At 41.5% G+C, this 13,948-nt stretch overlaps 1 protein-coding gene across 2 annotated transcripts in view; it reads left to right on the plus strand.

Moving 5' to 3' along the window:
- The window catches only part of ADAM12 (ADAM metallopeptidase domain 12), a 187,412-nt gene that overhangs the window by 147,228 nt on the left and 26,236 nt on the right, over positions 1-13,948 (plus strand). For both annotated transcript variants that reach the window (XM_061364101.1, XM_061364102.1), the window contains 3 exons: positions 5,763-5,940; positions 11,734-11,823; positions 13,240-13,435. In XM_061364101.1, coding sequence (XP_061220085.1) covers positions 5,763-5,940; positions 11,734-11,823; positions 13,240-13,435 — 464 coding nt within the window. The remainder of the gene's footprint in view (positions 1-5,762; positions 5,941-11,733; positions 11,824-13,239; positions 13,436-13,948) is intronic.

The following is a 13,948-nucleotide window of genomic DNA, read 5'->3' on the forward strand; positions in this document are numbered from 1 at the left end:
GTTGTTCTCAGGAGATGGAGAGCAGTCATAATGTCTAGAAGGTTAAATCCCAGGGGTATGCTTTCTAGTGGGAAAGAACTATGTCAATTCGATCAGGAGTTAGAGGAGGCTGGAGAATTGTCATAGTTCCTTGAAATCAACACCTCACTGGGCCTAGAAACATTCATGTTGCTTGAGCTTCCACCTTCTGGAGGTTTATTCTTGTGTTACTTTCTTTACTGCTGACTTTTTTCCATGGAAAAATCACTTATACCTGAATTAACAAAAACAACCCTACCTCTATTTTTTAAGTTACAAACCCCCTATTTTTAGGGTTCTATGTAAGACCTGGCATACGCAACAGAAACCTACATACACATTTGTGCACAAGTCATTCTTGTAGAGTCTGATCAAAAGGGAGCTCAAACTCACATCTTCTGCCTCAAGTAAAAGGATCTGATTTGCTCTCTTTGTCTCCAATTGTGAGCCAGTGTGTAGCCAAAAATCAAGAATTATGGGGTCTAAGGAGAGTAAGTATTGTTATGTATGAATCTCAAAGGGTCCTAGGGTCAAGACAGACACTAAAATAGATGCTGTGATGTTCAGTTCAGACAAGGTGTCATGTAACATGTTGGAAATTCAGGCACTTGCCTAGTGGAATTACTGAGTCAGAGGCCTGGGACTCAGCACCCCTCTTGTCTTTGAGCACCTTCATGCTCCTAAAATGCAGCTTATACCTTAGTTATTTCCAGATAAAGCCTTTCAGGCTTGGTTTTTCATGCATTCTGGGAAAAGCCCATTCCCAGTTTTCTGCACCTTTGGAAATGAGGTAGTCAACAATTGTTTCAATAAGTATACTCCAGAAAAACAAAATGCCCTTTTAAAATTAATATAATCTCCAATTATCATATTACCTCAGGGAGGAAGGCCTGGTGGTACTTAATAGAGCTCTTTGGGGCTGTTGTGCATTTTAATTGAGTGAATAATTGTAGAACACTTCAGGGCCTTTTGGTAAAAAGCTCTGTATAAACATTACCATAATGCTGAATAATCAGATTGCAACATGAACTGGAATAAATGAACCCTATAAATAGGTATATAATTTATACATACATATAATGTACGTGTGTATATGTACCAATGTTTTAAGAGAGAACAGGCAGTTACTTTATAAAAGCTCTACAGTTCTTGAATAAGAAAAAAACACTGAGATTGGATAGTGATAATCATAATAACAAAAATGTTAGTTTTCAAGATATTGTGAACTTGCAGTTTATCCTCCTGTGCAATGCATAGAGAATTGCCAGAAGCACTGATGGTGTTACAGCTTCACTGAAGCTTCTTGAGAAACAGCAAAATAGGTTAGTTTATGATGGAGGAACAAGGAGGAGATAGATCCAAGGTACTAAACATTTAGGCTGCTGAGGATGTAGGTAGACATGGTTTGGTGGAACTAAGGGAGTTTTTCTTTAGATGGTTTTCCCAAGGTATAGCTGCAATGCAGTGGTAGGGTTTGGAACAGAGCAAAGATCTCCTGCCAGTGTGCCTCCAGGCATTTTCCAGATGGAGCAATGGGAAAGACAGTGATGGCGATCATGGCACACCAGCCTTGGTGGTGGTATTAGTGCTAGGTCTGTAGCTGATGTCCGGTATTACCTTGCATGAATCAGTAGCCACTCTTTCTCCTGGATGCCTTCACTGTCTGATCTCTTAATATAATTTTCTGGGGCAGTGACTGTTTCTGTGCTTGTACTTTCTTGTTATTGAACCCATTAGGAAGGGGAGTGCCTCTGAAATGGAAATGATGGAGATGGACTTCCATAGTTAGTGCAAAAAAAAAAAGCCTATGCTGGGTAACTCGGTGCTATCACAAAGAATTCTCTGTTCTGAAAAGGGACTTGACACAGTGATGATGCCACTTCACTTAGTTAATGAAAGGAGCCATCTAATACAGGCTAAATGCAAAACTACAGAAAGGAAACTGGCATTTGAATGGCTTGAGTGCTTGAAATATAAATGAATGGGACAAGACCAGACTCTCTTTCTAAAAGAATCAATTACCAGGCCTCCTCTTACTACCGTGAAGGTCTCATTTGCAGGAGCAGTCAAAGCTATTTTTGCTGGGAACTGGGATATGCAGTGCTTGAGATTAAGCACATCTTTTATGCACTAAGGAGGAACTGAAGAATGCTGTAGATTCAAGAGGGGTAGAAAGAATCTGAAATTGTTTTCCTTGCTGTAAACCCACTGAAGAGACTGATGTAGTGCTGGGCACAATTTGAGTTCTGTAGAGTTGTATCTGCAGCCAGAATGGTTTCACAAAATGATCCATTTTGTATGGCATCTACAGATTCAAACAGTGTAGAAAATGTGTTGGCTACTCAGCATCCTACAAGAGGAACTAGGCTGGACTGAAGTTTCTCTTCCCAACTGCCTAAAAATAAGGGTCTGTGAAAAAAAATAACTTGAGTGAAGGATAATGGAGTGTAGTGATTGCTAGTGAATGTTTTTACCTCTGGAATGTTCTTCAATGGCCTGTATGAGCTGGTGGCTGAGGGTTTTTCCAATAGGATAAGTGCCTGAGCTACTACAGGAAGAACAAATATTCCTGTTTAGCATGTTACTGAAATCTAGGAGATAGGTCAAGGCTGACTTTACTGTGGAGACCACATTACCTTTTCCCACCCAAAGGTCGTGCTTCTAGGTGAGGTCTGACACCTCTTAACAGAGTAATGCGAGAAAGCTTTTTGTATTTGCTTAGAAGATGTTTCCTTCACATGACCATTGCTTTGTCATTTTGCACAAGGTCCAGATTCACTTAAACATGGTGCCTAATGCTACTGACATCTGAGATCTAAAGCTTCCCTTCCCATCTGCCATGGATGTCATGCTTCTGATGAAACAGCTTTAAAATTGCAAAGACAGCTAAAATGTAACCCAAAATCAAAATGATCAAATGCGGTGGCTGTTACATGGATTATTCTTTGTCAAAAAAGATGAAGAATGGTTGTGTGTCAGAATGTCACAGTATTAAACCTCAATTATGCTCCAATGAAATACTAACAGAAATCAACTGATGTGGGATCTTCTCTTGCATGGTGTGGTTACCCTTCAGTTGTTCTGTTTCCACTAGTTGTATTCATTTCTGGTTTTATTTGGGGCTTGCTTAGTAAAGAAAGAGCATTTTCAGAAAATGCCATCGAATAACATGTGCTGCACTGATGTCAGCTGAGGAAATCAGCGTCAGGAGCAGGAAGAGCCAGAAGATGAATGGATTTCTTAGTTCAAAATAGGAAACAGCTTGAAGTTCCTCTGGGGGGGGGGGGGGGGGGGGGGAACAGAAACCTCATTCATTAACAGTGACATTATTTCACCTCTGGTACAGAGTAAGGAGTCTGTTCTGCCGGTAAGGGACAGACACATCTCACATTCATGCAAACGACCCTGAGCATTCATGGGTACAAAGGAACACCCTAAAATATTGACAGTTTTGACTTGTAAGCTATTCTTACTACCCGTGTGTGGCTGAGACATATGGCACAGGAAAAAATACATTATGTGTGCTCCTGAATTGATTTCAGTCTGTGTATGGTATGTACGTTTCCCTGTCTCATCTCAGTGGATATCAAAGTAAATCTGTGTCACAGAAGTGAAGGGTCTTGCCTGGATGATGCAGTATTCATTTATTCATACTTTGATATGAGGATCATGTCTAATCGAGCAGTCACATACTTTGTGCAGGGTTTATCAGTCAGATATCTCTGGATTTCTTGTTTTTTCCCTGTTTGACAGCAGCGAACATCCATCCACTTGTTCGTAGTCACGTACACAGAATTGTGTGGGTTGGGTTTTATCCAACTGGACTAAGAGCAGGACAACAGTTTGTGATGTCCACTTAAGAACGTCTCCAACTACTCAATATAAGATGGTCGCAGGAGGTTTCCTAAGTGCCTTTGTTTTCTGTTCCATTACTCCAAGTACCTCCCCTGTTTTCTCCTGGGGCCCAGAGCTGCAGTTAGCAGCCTGACTCCTACCTCATGCCATTCTGAAATTTCTTTATTTATGTTAGACTCTCTCATTTTGCCTAAACATTGATATTTTCCAGAAATCAGCTTTTTAAGTGGAAATGCCTATTAACTTTCTGAGGTCATATGTCAGTGAATCACAAAACTGTTTAGTTTAACTAGACAAGCCCTACAGTGATACACAAAAATTATTCTCTTCAGAGTCATGTTTATGTTCTTTTCCAATGAGCTGGCTGCTTTATTGCAAAGTAATCTGTAAGAGGTAATTGTGAATAGGCACAAAAATCCCTTTCTGTAAGGTATCCATAACCTTTCTAGAAGATCCTAATTAACCCCCTTATGTCAGCACAGGAAGTGATATTGCATTTGTGATTGTCAAACATTTCTTTTTCTTTAATAGAAGCGATCCCTTTCTGATACCTACAGGCATCATCATTCACAAAGCAAGCTTTTCATTTCAGGATATTAAAAACAACAGTATATTAATCGAAGTCTGAAGTTCAGCAGTGCAGACCTTCCATCTATTGTCTTGCTTGTCCGTAAAGATTATGCCTTAATAACAGGAGTGATACAAAGCATTCAGTGAATAAAGTCCAGTCATTATCAGGTCGGCTCCCTGTGCTGCTATAATGTTGAATTACTGCTGGGCCAGGGAGCGGCAGTGGCCAAGGTACTGTGATTTAGGGGTGATGCTGTTTTACGATCTGTATCACTTGGTTGCGATGCAGATTCATCATAACCATGTGCACATCTCAGTGCAGAGAGGGTTTAGGAGATGATGGCAAGATCCAGGTCACTTTATGTCTCATAAGGAGCTAGTCTGAAAGCATTCACTAGTTAAAATGGAATTAAGTCCTCCAACAAGGCCAGGTTGGACACAAGGGTTTGGAGCAAGCTGCTCTTGTGGAAGGTCTCCCTGTCCATGGCAGGAGTTGGAACTGGATGAGCTTTAAAGTCCCTTGCAACACAAACTACTTCAGGATTCTGTGAACAGAAAACCACAGATTATCTGGTGATATTCGTATTATATCAGATCATTTTGCTAACATTGTCCATGTGTTTTGCAAAAGAAACCAAAGCTGCTCTGTGCCTGCAGAGTAGGGCCAAATCCTGCTCTCAAAATATGAATTTAAAAATGGGCATTTTCATTTGTGTCTTTACAGTCATCCTGATTTAAAATAAGAACTGTATTTGCTTTAGTCATGTAGTTCCCAAGCTCGACTTTGATGAATTGCAGAAGCAGGCTCTTATCAAGTAACATGGTGGTTTTTCTCTTCTTTTTTTTCCTGAAAAGAGCAGGGACTTTGCTGTACTGCAGAGCAAGATGAATTAATTTGCCACTTGAGGCTGAATTTTCCAAGAAGGATTAGGATGTTCTGCAGTCCTGCAAATGCAGGCGTTCTCCTTGCAAGCCCAGCATTTCTTTAGGCTCATGATCAAAATTAGCGTTACAGCTATTTATGCAAAAGAGGGAGAAGGAATTCCAAATGTGAACACTTCCAGTCCTTAACAGCAGTTACAAATTTAAGTGAAAAAGATGGAAATTCCCTTACTCATGGTCAGAATTATTATAAAGGTTTTTGGCTCAATTTTACAGCTAATTGTTATAACTCCATCCTATGTTAAAGGGTTAAAAAAATCAACACAAACTTCTTGTTATTGCACAGATGTGTTAAAAGGTCACCAGTGTGACAGGAGAGAGATGTTTTCATCTGATAATACTCCCTTTCTTTTTATCTTTGTGTATTTTTCTTCTAGCTATCCGTTTCCCATGGTATTCAGTAGCTGCAGTAGAAAGGACCTGGAGAACAGCCTGGAAAAAGGAGTGGGAATGTGTTTGTTTAACTTGCCTGAAGTCAAGGAGTCCTTTGGTGGACAGAAGTGTGGGAATGGCTATGTGGAAGATGGAGAGGAGTGCGACTGCGGGGAGCCTGATGTAAGACCACCTGCGGATTGCTGCTCACCTCCTGTCTGCAGGTTTTTAATAGTAAAGAATTGGTGGGGCATGTTTAACACTATTTAGCCTGAAACAAAACTCTCCCTTTTCTGCTTCTGTCTTATCAGCTTAAACCTCAAAGTCCTCAGAAATGCAGGGATTTTCTGCTTGGCTTGTATTTGAGTTGCTCAAGTTCAGGCAGGGCTTTAGTTAATAATGTGCTTGATTCTCCACTGGAGAACAAACTCTCCTGGTTTCTCTAACAGACTATCCATTGCTAACTGTCATGTTACTGCCAACAGAAATTCTTCTAAGTAATAGCTAAGAAGCACAACTCAAGATAAATTTCATAGAATCCTGGAGTGGTTTGGGTTGGAAAGGGCCTTAAAGCTCATCCAATTCCAATCCCCTGCCACAGGCAGGGACACCTTCCACTAGAGCAGCTTGCTCCAAGCCCCATCCAAGATATAGGAGGAAGGTTTGTTTCCATATGTGAGAAGCCACTCATATTAATATAAATACTTGTATACAACTTACTATTAGCTAAGTATATATTTCCTTGCAGACAGCTTCAGTTTTTAGGTCCAAGACCATTCCAAACTTTGCTATGAGGTTTTTCTTTGCTGTTAGCCAATAACCTTACTAACAGAAATAGTATTTACCACCTCCCCAGAAGGTTGCTAGTACTTCAGAGGTTGTTCCATTTAGTTTAGTGAATGTGTCAGAAGACCACTCAGATCAGGAGGTGATAGGAAAACCTGGAGGGGGGGTCAAATAATATCTGAGCTGACATCCTTATCTCTTTGGCATCCCACGCTTATTGGTTGTATTGAACTCTCAGATGATCTGAATTAAATATATCAGTAGATGAGGATTTGCTTCCTGTGATAAATATGGTTCTGCAGACAAAATAGATCAGGGCAGTTAAAACAGCAAGATATTGCTGTATCCTTACTATGCAGTGTATTGGATTTACACAAGCCATAAGGATTTCCTGACAGTTCACTCATTCTTCAGGGTAACAAGGTTGGAGGAAGCAGGCTTATCTTGTTTAAAGTCAATAGAGTGCAAGCAGCTTGCAAATGTCTTTCTAACCCAGTTATCTTTCTCCTTTTCATTTCTGAATGCTAGTGATACCTTTTCAAGTCAAAGCCACTTAACATCAGCAAGCACTGACTTGTTTTGCCTCTTCTTTCTATGTTTTTCCTTTTTACTTATATTGGGAAACTGCAGCTTGAGCCCAATTAAAATTAATATGGAATTTACTGCAATATTCTGAGTGGTACCAGAAACCCCATAAGATTTGTTAATAATTCAGTGCCCAGTCATTTATACTAGCTGAGTTTTGTCAGTAGTGTTGCAATGTTTGATGGTGTAGAAAGCTGTACAGTAAGGCATGCTAGTCGTATTTTATCAGTGAACAGAATTAAACACCTTGTATCAGAACAGAAGAATTGACAATATTTTCTCCTCAAAAATGGTATCAAATCTCATGGTGTGACTGGGGTGAGAATATCACAAGCAGGGAAGGGAGAGAGACATGGAAGGAGCTATAAAAGAATCTCTGGCTCCATGGTACAGTCAAGGGAGCTTCGCTGCTTATTTAAATGGAGGAGATCTCTGCATATGAACTTTCCTCTCTTGATGATATTTAATTTGAATTCATCATCCAGGTGTGGATAAAACACTGGACAGGCAGAGTTGAAGAGAATAGAAAATAGGGCAGAAGTGAGATGTTTGGATGTGGCTACGTGCAACTCATTTAACATCAGTGAGGGCTGTCATGGTAGAGGGATCAGAAACAAACCCAGGCTTTGGAAAAACAAAACTAGGATGCTGAGCAGAGCCATAAAGGGTGTGACAGTTTCCAGGGTTATCTTGAGAGCCAGAAATAGCAAGAGGACAGATGTCTGTGGTCCTGTGGAGCAAGACCATGGCAAGTTGAAGAGAACATCTTCTGAGAGTAGGAGGAGGTGAAGGACAGGTTGGACACAGGGGCTTGGAGCAAGCTGCTGTAGTGGAAGGTGTCCCTGCCCATGGCAGGGGTTGGAACTGGATGAGCCTTAAGGTCCCTTCCAACCGAAACCATTCTAGGACTCTGTGAACTATCAGTCTGAATATGTAGATGTAGGTGGTTGATGGGGTAGTTCTCCTTTAAGTAAAATATTAGCCTTGCATTGAGGTCTGTGCTCCTTATCAGTAGGACAGCAACGGATTTATGAGGGTGGAGGGTCATGACTGTAGCATACATCCCACCCTTCAGGGGACATGGGAAATGCTAATGCAGTAGGGACTGTGTGAACACCTATATCCACACTATGGTCTCATATTGGAATCATAGAATAGTTAGGGTTGGAAAGGACCTTGAGATCAGCAAGTTCTAACCCCCCTGCCATGGACAGGGACACCTCACACTAAACCATGGCACCCAAGGCTTCATCCAACCTGGTCTTGAACGCTGCCAGGGATGGAGCATTCACAACCTCCCTGGGCAGCCCATTCCAGTGCCTCGCCACCCTAACAGGAAAGAATTTCCTCCTTATATCCAACCTAAACTTGCCCTGTTTAAGTTTTAACCCGCTACCCCTTGTCTTGTCACTACAGTCCAGGTTGATATTCATCAACCACTGGCTGTCATCTTGAGTATAATGATGGTGGCAGGCCCAACACCAGACCAGAATTGTAAGACCCAACCCAGGATGATATTACCAATTAAGATCCGACTTAATTTTAGATCATATTACCAAAAAAACATCTGATGTGCTACAGTGTCTGTGAAAGGAGGGTTAATGGAAATATAGAAGAAAGAGAAAAAAATAATTCCATGGTCCCTGAGAAGTAAGAGGTGACAGATGTGGATAATCTTATAACGGGCTGCAAGGGGGACCAGAAAAGTACAGATTGGTAAATCAGAAGTCAGACAAATTACTTCCAAATGTAATTAAGAGCTAGTGCCTGAACAGCTGTGACATGCCAGGGATGAGTCAATACAGCTTTTGTGCCAGGAAATCTTGTCTTACAAACCTAGCACAGTGCTCTGAAGGACTTAACAAGTGGATGGATAGGACTGACACTCTTAGTGCAGCCTGTTAGGAGTTCAGAGAGGCTTTAGACCAAAGCCTCTTTAGGAGACTCAGCAGCTGTGGGATGAGAGAATACTGCATGGGCAAAAAATGGGTTAAAAGATAGGAAATACAATTGGGTATAAGGCATCCATTTCATGCAGTGAAAGATTTGCTGTGATGTATCCATGAGATGTGTCATGGGGACGACACAATTCAGCATATTCATCAACAGCCTGGCAAGAATAGTCTTGAATTTGCTGATGATGTTAGTTAGGATGGTAGGGACAAGAGCTGGCTGTGAAGAGCTGCAGCAGAACCTTCTGAGACAGCTGGACTGGGCATTAAGATGACAAATGGGATTCAGCGTGGGGGATGCACATTCCAAACATCACATATAAGATGATGGACTCTGAGCTGACTCTGACCATAGAGGAACAAGACTTCATATTGCAATAAATAGTCTCATGAAAATGTCAGCTCCCTGCTCAAGAGTGGTCTAAAAGGTAAATAGGCTGTTAGAAATTACTGAGAAAGAAATAGGAAAACAAAACAAAGCACCAGTAGGCCTCTATAAATCTGCACCATGCTGAGTCTGTAAGTGAATGTGCAGCTTTTACCTACCCCTCCCTGATCTCAGGAAGGATAAAGCAGAATGAAAAAGGCTGAAAGAAAAGCAATAAGGTGGTTGAAAGTTTTGGAAGGGCTCAGGGTTGAAAAGGAAGAAAATGAAGGAAAACACAATAGAAGCTGATAAAAGCATGAGTGAAATGGAAAAAGTGAGAAAGGAGAGATGGTTTCTGTTGCTTCCTAATGGAATCACAGAATCCCAACAAGAACTGTGCACATGAAGGTAGAAAATGGCAGGTTTCAAACAAGCAGAAGAATCTGCTCCCCAGAGTGTGTTCCAGTTCCTTTCCACTGAATGTTGCAGTTGCTAAAAGTGCCCGTGGAGCCAAGGAGTGCCAGACTAGGAAGGTATCATGTATGTGTGTTCATATTCTTGTTCTTCAGGATCTTCTGCTGGCTGGTCTTGGGGACACAAGGCTAGAAGGGCTATAGGCTGACCCAATGTGGTCTGTCTTGTGTTCTAAGAAAAGAGGGGGTGAAAACAAGTTGTACATGGCATCGTGTAGGTGATGCTAGTTTTGTCATTGTGTTAGTATGTGTGAGATTCTCTAGTGAGCCCAGGATAACTACACTAAGAAACCCACTCCCATTATTGCTTTGGTTATCAATACTAACTAATAGTAATAAGCTACAACACAGCAGTACTTTCGGGTGGCAGCCTCCAGCCTGCAAAAGCCTTCTGAGCTTTTTGTTTGCTTTCCTGTTTATATTAAAACCATTCCTGACAATTTCATAGCCCAGGCACAAAAAACCTTTTACTGAGCTCATTCCCTACAATGGGTAATAAGTGAGTGAGCTATTGGAAATTTTAGAGGCTGCTGCAACATCATTCAAAGAGCTGTGTCTTTATCCCAGTCCGCCTGTGGAATGCTGATTGCTTTCCTTGGCTGGCTGGTATATGGCTAGATGATGGGGTATGGAGGCTGACTGTGTCAGAAGTACATTAGTTGGACTGACATTGCTTTCCTCCACTCTCAGATTGCTACTGAGGTGAACTCATAAACTGTGCTCATGTGCAGAGGAGCGTTGCTTCTTAAACACAGCAGCTGCAAAGAAACACTTGCATAGCCTGCTGCCTCCCGGCATGATCCAAAATAGGTGCAGGAAGTTGTTCCACTGCTTCAGAGCGGTGCAGTTACCTTTGTGTATTCAGGCAGATGTTATCTATGAACACAGTGAAATGCTAAGAATCGGTTTGCTCTTTATTTGTGAGTGCAGTGGTAGCCTTCTCATCTAGTTGGAAAGCTTTGCAAAAGCCAATAAAGTAACAAGAGGGTGTGAACATCATTCTAACCCACTTATTTCTCCTGTGCTCCCTATATTGTTAGTGATCCCTTGTTAAATCAAACTGAGTTAACACAGCTGAAGAGCAGTTCTATCTGCTGCTACTTTTGTTAGGGAGAAATGAGATTCCAGCACAGCTGATGTAACTTGCAGCTTGTGAGCATAATCTTGGAAAAACAAATCCATTATTTTCTTACTAGCTTGTTCCACTGAGAAAAAAGTTTGCAGAAGCCCACACATGCCACCATCTAATCTGTATGTGTGAAATGGGATGTATCAGTGAGTGAGAGTGCAATTCATACTCATTTTATTTCTCAAAGCTCTATTACTGACATACCCTGATAAGACATTACATGTCATCATCTTTCTTTGTGGCAGCTACCAGTCCCCACATGATACAGAAGTCTGGTGAGCAGCTATCACAAAACAGAGAGCTGTAGTCATGATGCTCAGTAACTGCAACACAGGTCCTGAATCCTCACTGGAGGCAATGGAATCATTCCACCAATTTTACAGAAATAAGACACCATACCACTGTATCAGGATTGGTATCAGCATACTTGAGTCGTCTGTGGTATTTGGGATTAGATCCATAGCTAGAATAAACCAGCCTTCCTCAATGGCTGCTCTGGTTTTACTACAGTTATTGTGCTTGTTGAAGCTAAGGACAGACAAGACTGTTTGGATCAAGTTATAGACTTTCATGCATAATTCATTATTTCATGCCTTGTTTTTCTTGGCGGAGCTATAGGCAGCCTCTTGATTTACAGCTCATTGTGACTCAAAGTTGTCTGCTCTAAATTTATCCTCCATCTAGGAATGTACAAACCGGTGCTGTAATGCAACTACCTGTACTTTGAAACCGGGAGCAGTGTGTGCGCATGGACTTTGCTGCGAAGACTGTCAGGTGAACCAGCAGAAACCTTTCTTATCTATATGGGGTGGGTAGAATTCCATAATCTTCCCAACTGCAGAGCAGTAAGCAATGATGGAGAACAATCGAATTGGTATCATTAAGCATTAAGACACTCGCATTTCTTGTAGGCAATCAGAACACTTCTCAAGTTGTAACAGTTATGGAAAGAGCAGATCGACAGACTCTTGTAATGGTGTCTGTGCTGATTGTAGCCACTTCACCTGCTCATGTAAAACCTCCCCTTTTCCATGAACTTTGTATGCTTTGATTTCTTGTCATGCTTTTCATGTTGTGCTTTGGTGAGCAGTCAGTAAATGCTGGTCACTTTTTAGGAGAAGACTCTTAAAATATTGACTCTATCAACAGCATATGTAGTTTTAATGGCAGATCATTGGCTATCATGGACTCCTAACTTACTATAAAAGCTAACTTGTTGCAGGTGTTTACCTTCTTGAATTCTCAGCCCATCTCTTGAATATGGGCTAATAAAGCATTCAGCATGTTTCCATTGTGTCAGTGGCAACCATCTGCCTAAAAGCTCAGTAGCAGCAAGCTATCAAAACAGCCAGCAAACACTTTTTAGCAAAATCAGTCTTTATGTCTTTTTGCCTTTTAACCAAAGGCACTGGGGTGATGCAGTTAAAATTCAGTGCTGCTCCCAGAGCAAACCCATCTTTTGTGGTTGTTGTTGATCAGTGAATGATCAGATTGGCACATTCCACCGTTGCCTACTGGTTGACTTCAGCTCTGAAATAATGTCGTTATCCAGGGAAGTCAGGACAGGACAGGAACAGTTACATGGACTAGTTGCATAATTAAGTTGGAGATGATCTTGATACCCACGAGAGAGTGACTTTTCCATGAGGAAATGAACCTCCATCCCCAGAAGCTGAATCCAGGGTCAAATGGGCTGGTATCCTTGTGAGCCATAACATAAGATGTAATGCAATGTTACGTGGTCAGCTGGCTGCCCTGGTCACTGCAGCATTGTTACAACCACAGGCATGAAAATGTTTCTGCTCTGACTTTTCTGGTCTTTTTTTGCTATAGAGCATTCTTGACACTACAGCCCAAAATGTTTCTGTGCCCACGTGTGATTGAAGGAGGTATGCGGAAAACTTCGCTTCCTATTAAAAAATGAACAAAACCCTGGGTTTGCTTTCTAACCCAAGCCATATGAGCCATGCTTGCAGCTGCAAGTTCAGTTCGGCCCTCCTTCCAGACAAACCCTTCACAGCACGTGTCAAATAAATGTCTTTAAAGAGCTACATAATCCTTACACTGTCCTCTGCTGTCAGTTGGTGCAAAGCCGATGCAAAAAGCTGTTCATGTGGTGCATGGGTTATACTGCTGCATAGCTCTCATTGATTGGAAGTACAACAGTTAAAGTTGTTCTTTGTTTTGCAGTTAAAACCAGCAGGGATTTCTTGCAGAGAGTCAAGTAATTCCTGTGACCTGCCAGAGTTCTGCACAGGAGCCAGCCCTCACTGCCCAGCTAACGTGTACCTGCACGATGGGCATGCTTGCCAAAGGGTGGATGGCTACTGCTACAATGGCATATGCCAGACCCATGAGCAGCAGTGCATCACACTCTGGGGCCAAGGTGAGTCTGAGAACCAGGAGATCGGTTTATGAGATAGACTTGGGGAACAAAAAAAACCCTTGTGATTTGGAGGAGTTTTATACAGTACCAATCTGCATCTATTCTTCTCTGAAAGGCAGAACTGAATAATGAGGGAATCATTTTGAGAATCATTTTATCCTTGATTTGCAGTCATGTTCATTTCTTGCAGCAGGTGGTGGAGAGCAACAGTAACTAGGTTCATTCTGCAGCACTGCAGCAAATGGCAAGGTGAACTTAGACAAATCATTTAACTTTGACTTTGATATGGCCTTATGTCATCTTGCAAAGTGCTGAATGGTCTTGACAGGTTGAAATCACATCCCTTCTCTGACTGGTGTGTAAGCTTCCTTCTGTGCTCTAAATTGCTCATCTGCAAAACATATGTTTGTCTACATCCGAAAATAGAGTTGAGTATTTGATATTAACATACAATTGTTGGATCATTGTGTGTATTTTATTGATTGGTGTTACCTGTAAACCTGTCTCCTGGCT

This window comes from Neopsephotus bourkii, unplaced genomic scaffold (assembly GCF_033783945.1).
Source record: "Neopsephotus bourkii isolate Nb327-2 ecotype Australia unplaced genomic scaffold, CSIRO-AGI_Nbou_v1 NB_1189, whole genome shotgun sequence".
NCBI classification, from domain to species: Eukaryota; Metazoa; Chordata; class Aves; order Psittaciformes; family Psittacidae; genus Neopsephotus; species Neopsephotus bourkii.